General features: G+C 41.9%; 1 protein-coding gene across 1 annotated transcript; it reads right to left on the bottom strand.

Moving 5' to 3' along the window:
• Positions 1-369: 369 nt before the first annotated feature.
• LOC107385343 (cytochrome c oxidase subunit NDUFA4) lies at positions 370-7,575 on the bottom strand. The gene is made up of 4 exons (XM_015959166.3): positions 7,393-7,575; positions 5,255-5,340; positions 1,849-1,912; positions 370-986 (listed from the first exon to the last, which is right to left on the bottom strand). The coding sequence occupies exons 1-4, from the start codon at positions 7,432-7,434 to the stop codon at positions 930-932; spliced, it is 249 nt and encodes an 82-aa protein (XP_015814652.1). The 5' UTR covers positions 7,435-7,575; the 3' UTR covers positions 370-929.
• Positions 7,576-12,060: the final 4,485 nt, after the last annotated feature.

Genomic DNA, 12,060 nt, shown 5'->3' with positions numbered 1-12,060 from the left:
TCTGTGGCCAGAGTACCGCACTTGCAACTTCAGAGTGGTGGTCTGCCACCTGTTGAAAAATCTGCTGACATACCTGGCACTGCAGTCTGCCTTCAGCACATTTCCTGCATGTTTTACATGATGAACACAGCTGATTTGTTTCATTTAGTGATGAACCACTCCTGTAGAAACTAATGAAGGCTGAGGAAACATTTCAGCAGTTAGATTAGAGTGTTTGAAAGACGAATGCACAGCGACCAGACACGTTTTATTTTCGATCTAACCACAGAGAATACTAATGGACTTTGGGGGTGCTAAAAGCAAGCAAAACTGCCAACGTGACTTTAAGATAGTATATGACATCTCAGTAGCGCCAATGGTACTATTTTATTATACTCTGCCTACCTTTGCTCTCAGATGTTTACAATAGCATGATCTGGAGCCTTTAAACTCATTTAGGAAAGTCTGTATCATTTAATTATGTGCTGTGAGAAAAGTTTCAAAAGTCAGTATGCACATAGAAAACCATGCTAATTCCACTCGACCCTTTCTGTTTGGTTTCCTCAAACAATAAATTAAATGTCTGTCTCACATGCCCGCTCCATTTTACACTCAACATCTTCACAATGGTTTCAGATTTATTGACATTGGCCTCTACTAACATCCAACGTACACGTAGATGTAAAAAATGCCATTATTTCTTCTACAGTCAAGCTTTTGGAGCTCTAAACGATTTTTTGAACACTTGGTGCTTGAAAATTTCTTTTCAGTATATCCGATTATTTCCATCCTGTGTGATCTTTTAGTTTTTCTCTTTGTTTTCGGGTTGCTTTTGCAAAGCTCAGGGTGAGGCAGAGGAAAAATCCAGAAAACATCAGATCAGTGAGGCGACAACTGGAGTAGTGGAGGTCCTGCTAAACGTGGTGCCCCTGGAGTTGCCTGGAGGACCTTTAGAAGTCAGGTCCCTCTTTCTTCAGGCTCTTGTAGTCCGTGTTGACGGCCAGAAACTGTGGAGGAAAGGTGGAATACATTTAAATCTGTTTAGCTTGAATTAAGTTTACTGGTGCTGTCTGAAGGAGGGCATGTTAAAAAATTGAAGAGGTGTTAAAAATGTTTTTTTTTTCCTGCAACACACTCATCTAAACATGTCTACTATGGTTGTTTTATCTTTCTGCTGGACGTGCCATGGATACTATACTCTATGTGACTGCATAAGTAAAAACTAAAACGTATAAACATGTTTTTTGTCAAAGATTATTTTCTCTCAGTGATTTCTTGATTGATCTGCCATCATCCATTTCACTCTCTCCTACACCCCTTCCCTCATTATGATTATTGTTTAGACGCTGGTGGAATTTTGATGCGAGACCTTTGGCTTGCTATCGAGAATTAAACATGTCTTGTCCTGACCTTTTGTCTGTAGAAGCTCCAGCTCTACTGGCAGGAACCCAAGTCCTAATAAAACCCTCAGAAAATGGTCATTCCTCTGAAAAATACATTATCCAGACGGCTCGGGCTCTCGTCATGTTTTCTGCTTGTGCAGGTTTTGTTTTTGTTTCTTTATCAGGGTTTTGGTTTCATCAGAACTCAACAAGCTCAGGGTTGTATCTGTCTTTTCATGCTTTTGAGAAATACTTGATTCTCTTTTGTTTGAACAGACGAGAGGACGTGGCCGTAATCAACTGAAGCCATATCGTTAATTTGTTTAACTCTATCTTGGTAAGTTTTTAATCTAAAGAGGATTGTGAGATTTCCACTGAAATGACGCCATTCTTGTCTAGATTAGTTTTCTGGCAAACATGGATGTGTGCGAGTTGGAACACAGTCAAACTGTGTGTGTGTTTGTTATGTGCGTGTGTGTGAAGGGACCTTGTACTGATAGGTTGGATCAAGCTTGTTCCACGGCTCAGGGTTGTTCTTTTTGTCCCAGAGGCTGCAAGTGTGAAAAGGATTCACAGCATGTTGGAGGATGAGAAAAAGAGCAAAATAAAAATGTTAAAAGAAGGTGCAAGGCAAAAATAAAAGATTTGGTGCAGATAGAAAGAGGACAAGATTACAAGTATAACAGAATAAGTAACAAAAAAGGGTGAAATAAAGGATAGAGGAGCAGAAGGACAGACATAAACACACACACACACACACACACACACACACACACACACACGCATGCATGCACACGAGGAATGGAACCAGAAGTTGGAAGGAAAAACAGTGATTATGAAATGAACTCAGCCCAGTGAATTGGCAGTTCTCTGCTGTTCATTAAGCAAAGTCTGGATTTCTGAGCACTCCGCTGCGACTGCCCATCCCTCCACTTCCCCCTCCAGCAGCACATTACGTCGCCAAAGCACAAACAAAAAGATGGGGATGGCAGAAGGAGCGTGTCTGTTCTCTTCCTCTGTGTCCATTACAACAAACACTCGACAGCCTGAGAGGGAAGCATCCACTGACCGCTGCACTCATCAGCAGCTGGTGATGAGGTCAGGCTTCATAGCTGACCCTCAGAGGGAAAAACAGCCCAAAATGGGATGTAATCCATCTACATTTACAGTATGTGAGAGGTCACTGGGTTCAGTCTGGATGATGTAGTTTTAAAATATGTCCCTTTCCAAGCATGTTTCATCCTTTAGGGCTGATTTATTATTCACCCAATACTGTCAGACACTTATCATGAGAGTAGATTGGTTGCAAATGCAATCATTTTCATTTTGTTAGTCTCATAATATACCGTTTTGACTCAGTATGAAGTGTTTTTTCTATCAATATTTTACAAGCAGACCAAAAAAAGATTTATTTTATTAACTCGAGACATGGTTTTGGGGTGTAGTTCCTCCTACTGCCAGATGGGGGAGACAAAAGTAATCTTCACTTAAAGAAGCTCAGTGTGGATTACCAGCTCAGATTTGGGTCTTTGTTTAGCTGAAGAGACTTTCAGGTTTTCTTTCATGGATGACTAAAATGTACATGCATCAATGGGTTTCTGATACCAACAAGCTCAATTTTCCCTTTCCTCATGTAAAATGTTGCTGTTAGCAAACACAATCCAAAAACATTACCCATCTATCCATCCATCCATCCATTTTCATCCGCTTATCCGGAGTCGGGTCGTGGAGGCAGTAGCCTAAGGCGAGAGGCCCAGACTACCTCTCCCCAGCCACTTGGGCCAGCTCCTCCGGGGGAATCCCAAGGCGTTCCCTGGCCAGGTTAGAGACATAGTACCTCCAACGTGTCCTGGGTCTACCTTTAGGTCTCCTCCCGGTTGGACGTGCCCGGAAAACCTCACCAGGGAGGCATCCAGGAGGTATCCTGACCAGATGCCCGAGCCACCTCAACTGGCTCCTCTCGATGTGGAGGAGCAGCGGGTCTACTCCGAGGCCCTCCCGAATGGCCGAGCTTCTCACCCTATCTCTAAGGGAGAGCCCAGCCACTCTTTGGAGAAATCTCATTTCGGTCGCTTGTATCTGCGATCTCGTTCTTTCGGTCACTACCCAAAGCTCATGACCATAGGTGAGGGTAGGAACGTAGATCCACCGGTAAATCGAGATCTTCGCCTTCTGACTCACCTCTCTCTTCACCACGACAGACTGGTACAACGCCCGCATCACTGCAGAGCAGCACCAATCCGCCTATCAATCTCACGCTCCAGTTTTCCCTCACTCGTGAACAAGACCCCGAGATACTTAAACTCCTCCACTTGGGGCAGGACCTCATCCCTGACCTGGAGAAGACATTCTACTCTTTTCCGAATCAAGACCATGGTCTCAGATTTAGAGGAGCTGATTCTCATCCCAGCTGCTTCAAACTCGGCTACGAACTGCTCCAGCGAAAGCTGAAGATCACGTTCTGATGAAGCCAACAGGACCACATCATCTGCAAAAAGCAGAGACTTTATCCTCAGGCCACCAAAACGGATGCCCTCAACACCTTGGCTGTGCCTAGAAATCCTGTCCATAAAGGCATCCTGACCAGATGCACCATCTATAATTAAAGGTTGAATGGTTCTTTTTGTCCCTCCCACTATACCATCTGTAATGGTGGTCAAAGTGCTCAAAAAGCCTCCCTGACTTATCCAGCTGCTGCTCTGCACACTTCACTTACTTTTATTAGAAAACTGCTGGTCAGGCTTCTCTCTGCTGATTGTTTAGTGTTGAATGTTGGAGCCCAAGAGCTCCTTTGTCAGCTACATTTTCTACCGGCTGCTTCCCAGTTTGGGCGTTAAGAATCACAAAATGACCATTTGGGATGGGTTGACACCCGATAGCTGTGAATGAGTTGGGTTTTGCTCATTGGTCAGCTGTATTTAGAGGTGGGGCTTATGAAAATTAAATATAGGAAGACAGTATTGGGTTCTGAGCCTGATCTAATCTTCAACTTGGAAGATTTACTCCTAGTGGAATATTAGTGTATCAACCTTATCATCATTCGTCCACGTGAGCCCTTGGTTCGTTACTGGAATCGTTCTACTCCATCACGTCCCAGAATGCAAAGCGCACCTCGATATGTGATGGTGTTTTGATCAGGCAGGCAGCAAACATCTGACAGTTGTGTTGGATTTGAGGTTCTTTCAGTACGGAAGAGGATTAATGCCAGATTAAAGGCACACTATTTTTTGAGCCAATGTGCTAAAATGACACTTTACAGGGTGAGTGAAAATCCTCTCAGCTTAAATCCTCAGTTTAGTTTTTTACAATAGTGAATTAAAATTACACTATGGGGTGCTAAAAGCAAGCCAAAACTGCAAAGTTTCCCTTTAATCCCAGAGAAGGCGTTATGCCACAAACCACTGTTTTGATGCTTTCTGACTTTTTAGCCTGCGACCCAAGGCGGAAGCTGGTTCGCTTACTTCCGGAGTTATGATATCATTTGAAACATTTGTCTTTATTTGACTGTCGCATCTTAGATGCAGCCTAGATTATCCCATGTACATTATTTTACTGACAAACTTTCTCCTGATTTAAATTATATTTGACTTAAAGGAACAGTACCCATTTGAGAAACTGATCAAGTTTGGGAATGGCGACTGACGAGATATGACATCTCATGAAATCTACATTGATTGCTGAATTTAGATCTACTGTAAACTTCATTTGGGTTTTGAAAGGGGGTGAACCCATTTTCTAAAAGATAACCAAATTCAACCCACTAGAACTAATGATCTTCATCCACACTAAGGTCTGGGACCAGGATAGCACCAAGAGAAGCACAAAATGATTATTTAACAAACACATCAGTAAAAAGCAAGATGCAAACTTGAATAAAGTTGGCAAAAACTCACCTGACATGGGGTCCTCTTGCCAGTCGGATCAGGTAAAGCGAAGCCCCGGAGATTCCCAGAGTCATGAAGAAAAACTGAGGGATTAACTGAAATCAGGAGAGGAGCAATGAATCAGTCCCAGATTAGAGCTATGATGGTTTAAAAAATCCATCAAGTTTACTGTGGTATGTAACATGAAAATGAATGTGTGAGACAAACACACACACACACACACACACACACACACACGCACACACACACACACACGCACACACACACAGGTAATTGTTATTCTTTCTTCTGCTCTCCCTGTCCTGTTGTATATGCATGAGACTCGGGCCATGTGTGAGGCTGCCCACTGTCAGCGTGGTTTGAGCGGGCAAGGGCACAGTGGCACAATACACCCGTGTGTGTGTGTGTGTGTGTGTGTGTGTGTGTGTGTGTGTGTGTGTGTGTGTGTGTGTGTGTGTGTGTGTGTGTGTGTGTGTGTGTGTGTGTGTGTGTGTGTGTGTGTGTGTGTGTGGTGAAACTAAAAAGCAAGCTGAGGGGGCATGGGGACAGTGTGATGTGTCATCTTAAACGCTCCAGCTTAGGTGGGAGAAGTGCTGAAACCAAACAGCATCTATTTGTCGACATCGCACAGCTTCATACTCTCCGTCTGCTTTGCTGTGTGATGCTGTGTATCAGACAGAGTCACACCGCTGGTGAACAGCTGTTCTCAGCCCACACAGATCTAGTCAAGCTACAGAGAGCTGACAGTTTGATCAGGTTGAACTGAAGGATGTCTCTACTCAGCTGTATCTAGACATCTGTCCCTTGCTAAATGCGTTACCACTCGCCTCGTTGTTGATCAGAAAAGTGTCTGGTGATAAAAGTTTGAGATTCACGACATTAAAGTTGCTGCTAATAAATCATCTTTCCCTCAGCACTCAAGAGTCCCCCAGGACAACACCACTCCATGCAAACACTCCCTTTTTTTTTAGTAAAGACTTGATTTTTTTTTATAAGATAAAAAGCAGAAATCTGTAAATGTGCATCATATTTGTGTTTATAACCATTGTACTTTCAACCATTAGGGCGGAGGAGCAGGAAACTGCTCTGTGTTACTTTAAGGGCCTCTTGATCATATGTATTGTGTACTGAACTTTTTAACCTTGGAAATTGGTTCATTGAGTACACACACTGAACACTCACACAGGCAGCAACAAACACTGATGCGCAAAAGCAGGTCAGCTTTGATCTGACACACACACACACACACACACACACACACATGCTCACACACACACACACACACACACACACACACACACACACACACACAACAAATTAAGAGAAGCCTGTGCTGTAGCGCTGATTTCTTTATGCTGTTCTAAACCTGTGAGTGTTTCACCTCCCACTGTTCAGCCTGACCGATACAGGAAGTGTTTTATACTCGCTGGGGTTCGATTCTGGTGCTGCCCTTATTACTTTTCTGGTGCACTGCCAAGCCAACCCTGTCAGCCCATGAATTTGGGTCACCCTCAGTATAGCTCTGAGGCAACAGAGGGGGTGAGGAGGAAAAGAAAACAAGCACGGAAAGCTCGGGTGTCTTTCTTCCCTTTCATGATATGATAGAGAAGAAAATTAAATTACAGTGTGTGCAAACAAAGCACGTTTGCTTCAATTATTATTATTTTTTAAACTCAAAGTTCCATTTATTATCTTTCTGAGTCTTTAGAGCTTTCAGATGATTTGCTCACCTTTTACTTGATGATTAAAACCAGTTGATATGCTGGGGTTGCTATTTTATATAGCAATTTCCATTTTGAAATCCAAAGTGTTTGTTGCAAAATGTTAGCGAGCATTGAAGAAGAGCTCCAGTTTTTGTTTCATATTTTTCTTCAGAAACTGGTTATAAAGTTCCATGTTTGTGCTGTAGATGCACTTTTCCATCTCAAACATTTTGCTGAGTCACTTATTTGAAAGCAAATTTTCATCCATACAGCTCATGCTGCATATTTGTAATGTATCCTTTCTAAGAAACAGTCATGGATGATGAACCCTCCAAGTATTAAGAGATATTTAGTTTAATATGTGCATGAAAAAGTAAAAAATGAGGGTCAGAATGTTTAAAATGTTCATATAAGGTTTGTCATTATCAATGTAATCCAACCTACCCCTGGATGTTTCTTCGCATGCTGAATCATGGTCCTAATCATCTTTTTTATACTCCTGAAAATGAATCGTCCTAAAGAACAGCAGCAGCTAATGTCTGCTGTCTGCCTCCATGTGAGATAATGTGTATGGATTTACTGAAAGAGCCGTTTGCTCGCTGACGTACAAGTCGTACAGTACTGCGGGACCTGTTGCCGGTCTCTTCCCTCCTACTGAATAAAAGAGAGGGTCAGGGGCGAGAGCAGAGACGTAGTAAGTCCTAATCCTCATAATCACATCTGTTCAGGACACTGTTTGTTTCCATACAGCCTCGCTGAGTACTCGGTGTCCCAAACTGTTTTGTTATTCAACACCAAAACTGCAGGAGCTGAAATTTGGCCATTGTGTTTAGCAATTTTAGTCATTTTCTAAATGATGACTCACCTTTTTTTGGATAGTTGTTGCTTAAAAACTTCAAATCACCCCTCAGTAATGAAAACATGATACTGTTTATTTATTTATTGGGTTCTTGCTGCATCTAACGAGAAGTAATCGCAGCATCCAGCATGTCCCTCGGGTTGAGACCTTTGTCACCATCAGGATAATGGCGACTGATTAGTCACTGGTGCTGCACCTGCAGACCTTTCATGTTTCTTACCTGCACTTTGCAACCTAATGAACCAAATGTAATTAATACCAGAATGCTACGCTGGACAAATTGCTCAATTACTGTTCTTCCCTTAAAGCATCAGTTGTACATAAATCATGTAGAAAGCCCAACACCAGAGTGATATTTGATGATGGAGACTGATGTGATCAGGTTTTATTTATTTATTATTTTTGCATTTTATTTTTTCAGATCTGCAAAGAAATGTCATTATCGGAGATGGTCTGATTATAGTACAATGCAGTTTTCTAATAATGAAAGAAAGAACCTATCCAAACCTTGGACCTATGCTGAAAACACAATTGAACTACTCTTTGCAAAGTTGTTTAAAATCAGCCACATTGGAGGATTAAGCAGCATGAACTGTCATGTTCTGAGGCAAGAGTCTAACCCAGGACATGCAGATCCAGGAGACAGAGTCGGGTTGTATGAAAAAATAATCATTTTTATTTCAAACGATGAACTAAGGGCGCACTGGAAATTCAGCGGGTGAGGAAAAGGGAAGCAGCGTGCGTGGCTTGGGAAGAAGAGAAGTGTGTGGGAGGGGTGAGCCGGGGTAGAGTCTAGGGAATGAATGGAGGGCGGTAGAGGTGAATGGTGGAATTGGATCCGGACCGGTGTGGTTCTGGAGAGGGAGCGAGATGTGGAGGAGATCGGGTCGGCACTTTGGAGGAGGGTGAACCAGGAGGCGAACCGGATAAAAATCCAAAACAGTGTTGAAGAGAATCCTGATGAGAATCCAGACCTAAGGTGGGTAAATCCAAAATACAATTAATCCAAGTCATGAGAGAAAACACACGAGAGAACTAGAACTTGAGACAAGCGAAGGCTAGAGACTACCAGTCAGTAGTAATCATCCGGTGTCGAGTCATGTCCACCTTCCTCCTTATAAGCCGGCCCGCTGATCAGCTGATTAGGAACAGCTGCTGCTCCCTCTCCTGAAACCAAGCACTCAGAGATAGTGAGAACATGAGGCGAGTACTCACCCCGGCTCATGACATGAATAGCCTGTTGAAGGTCAAAGTTCAGATATCTTTCATCAGGATTTTATGCTTTAGAGCAGATTTCTTGGTTCTATCAGTTACAGCTTGTTGTCCTAGACCTGAAGCAGCCAAGCCGCCCCAAACCATCCCACTACCACCACCATGTTGACTGATGCTGCTGTTTTTCTGAAACAGTCTTAACACCACATGTGACAGAACAAATATTCTGAGTTAAAGTGTTGACTCATGACCTCTGACCTTAACCTATACCTAGTAAGTCCTGCAGGAATTTAGATGATCTCAGATTTTTCTTCGCAGCAGTACTTTATTATGAGGAGGACACACGCAGCAAGTTAATCAAACAATGTGGTTCAGAGTCTCCAAAAGCAACAGAGCTCATGCCCGCCATTGTTTATCTAATTATGGAAGACACAGCGGACTTTCTCGTGCATGTTAAATGCCGCCCACGGGCTCGGGGTTTTCCGCATTCCTGGAAAGTCCTTCGGATTTATATGTGAACACTACATAGCTTTTTGCCCCTTAATAAATTAAATCATTATTTGAAAACTGCATTTTAGATTTACCCAGATTATATTTTCTAAATTTGAGGGCATACACTGTTGAAGGCTATAGTGGAACCTGAAACATGTCTGTGTAGTGATCTGTAGTTTGTATATTTATACACTGTAATTAGATCTAAATATTATAATCAGAAGTGGTTGTTTTTATCATCAGGGAGTTTACTTAAACACTCTGTATTGACTGAGAGACAAGAAAAGAGAGAGTTGGGATCGTTTAAGAATCTTTAATTTCTATAATTATAAATTCTTACAATCTACCAGGACTATCTCAATGATGAATGCATATGGATTTGAATGTTTCGTGTTGGTGTGTGTGTGTGTGTCAGAATCTCTAGGCTGACGTAGGCGGATCTGGTTGTTATGACTACGAATCACGAGGCTTCAGAAGCTGATGACATGAGCAGCAATTTTGCCGTAACCACATACCGTCTGGAGCCTCCCGTGTTAGATAAGGAAATGCCAGGTCCTCGGACCTTCGGATGTACTGGAGCTGGTGAAACAGTGGTCGCAGCACGACAAAGCCCGTCTGCGGATCGACTCCCGGTATCAGCGGCAGGCGTCAGCGAGTTAGCTCTTATTTTGAAGGGACGTCGTCTTGTTGTTCAAACGACGGAAATCTCCAGCTTGACAGTTCTCAGCTTAAAGTAGGAAAATGCAGCTGGCCAGCCTGCAACTTTCTTAATGATGACGATGGAATCCTTAGGACCTCCAACTGAAAAGAACTGAGGTTAAAATGGAACTGAGTATAAAATGGCGTTGCCTTGTTTTATATCCCCTAGTTGTTTACAAATCTTAGTAAACCAGATTGGACAACTTCATTAAACAACCCAGATTCTGCCCTACGACAGACGAAAGTTCGGATTGGTTGAGAACAATGTGTCATGCGTTTCCATGTTAATGTAAATCAGTCTGTCTGGTGCAGTCCTGTTTATTCATTAAACACATAACTCATGACATCTTTATTTCACAGATCATTCACCTGATTGTTATTGATCAACATATGCTTTGATTAGCTTATCACAAATAAAGTACTTTGATTAATTAACGGAAAGCGTTCTTCTTCTCTTCTTCTGTCTCTTCTTCTGGAATGTAAACATACTGAAACCAGCATCCGACCTTGGCGTTTCCTACACGTTGTTACTGTGTGAAGGGGCAGCTGTTAAGGGCAGACAATAGGATCTTAATAACGCTACATCTGCAAAAAGGTAAAAACAAGTTCTATTTATTCTGTGTATAGTGAAGAACCAAAACCACGGAATCAGAAAAGGAACACAAAACAACCTTTTCACAAAGCTCTACAGGATAGTTAAACTCTTCTACTTCCTGTCGAAATTTCAGTATTTGAAATATTTTGAACAGTTTTAACTCCTTGCAAAAAATTAGATTTACTGTGTGTTTCCATAACAGCCACATATACTCTGGATCTCTGCCTCTATAAGAAGAGGATAGAAATCTGTCTCCATATGTCATGGTTTACTTTGCACAGTCTGCATTATTTGCAATCTAAACCAATTTTCTCCACTTTCTAACTTGTGTTTACTGTATCACAGTTGTCTAATGGTTAGAAGTGACTTATGTTGCAGTTTCTGTCACCCAAAGTTGTTTTACTTGATATTTGTCAGTAAAAATAATGCTATTTCTGTTCACTACATGTCAAATGTAATGGGTGTAATTTTTCACCTAGCAAGGGTAGGGACATTGATGAGGGTTGATGGGGAAGGAAAAGTGCTCAACAGAAGATTTTTAAAGGAAAATGAGATGCATTAAGATGGGAGAGGTGAAAGGAAAAAAGTATAAATGCACTTGTTCTCCTGAACTGATTGAAGACTGAGAATGCAGTATTTAAATGTATTTGCTACTGGTGGTCTTGCTAGGAGGAAGAATGGTTCAGTAAGACATTTGATAAGATTTCATACTGAGAAGATGAGGGAGGAGTCTCAAGTTTCTGACCCATACACTGTGATTGTGTGCGTCTCCAAAAAGTACAAATTCTGCTATATAAAGTCAATTCAGTGCAATTATTGTTCATATACACTGTCTGGCCCCTAAAACAAGGCTCCACCACAACAAAAAGGTCACACACACTAATATTTTGTTGGACCACCTTTTGCTTTGATCACAGCACACATTCACGGTGGCATTGTTTCAATAAGCTTCTGCAACATCACAAGATTTATTTCCATCCAGTGTTGCATTAATGTTTCACCAAGATCTTGCAATGATGATGGTAGAGTCTGACTGCTGCACAAAGCCTTCTCCAGCTCATCCCAAAGATTCTCAATGGAGAGTCAATTTTCCACACCTACTGAAAACCTTAAAAAATTCTGTGTACACATTCATACATACTGTAGGTACAAGGAGGTCATGTAAAACATGTAATCATCTTAAACAGTTTGGACTGGATTTCAGACTGATTCCAGCAAGATGTTTGCATCTTTTCTCACTTAAAGATCACTCTGA

Source organism: Nothobranchius furzeri, chromosome 3, assembly GCF_043380555.1.
Source record: "Nothobranchius furzeri strain GRZ-AD chromosome 3, NfurGRZ-RIMD1, whole genome shotgun sequence".
NCBI classification, from domain to species: domain Eukaryota; kingdom Metazoa; phylum Chordata; class Actinopteri; order Cyprinodontiformes; family Nothobranchiidae; genus Nothobranchius; species Nothobranchius furzeri.
Note: the sequence above shows the minus strand (reverse complement) of the source record. Positions and strands in the feature narration are given on the sequence as shown.

Excerpts from the sequence above, each read along its gene's own strand:
- LOC107385343 (XM_015959166.3), bottom strand. The coding sequence starts at position 7,434 with ATGATTAGGACCATGATTCAGCATGCGAAGAAACATCCAGGG. Across the intron at positions 5,341-7,392 it reads ATGCGAAGAAACATCCAGGG|TTAATCCCTCAGTTTTTCTT; the intron begins GTAGGTTGGATT and ends TCCTGATTTCAG. Across the intron at positions 987-1,848 it reads ATCCAACCTATCAGTACAAG|TTTCTGGCCGTCAACACGGA; the intron begins GTCCCTTCACAC and ends TTTCCTCCACAG.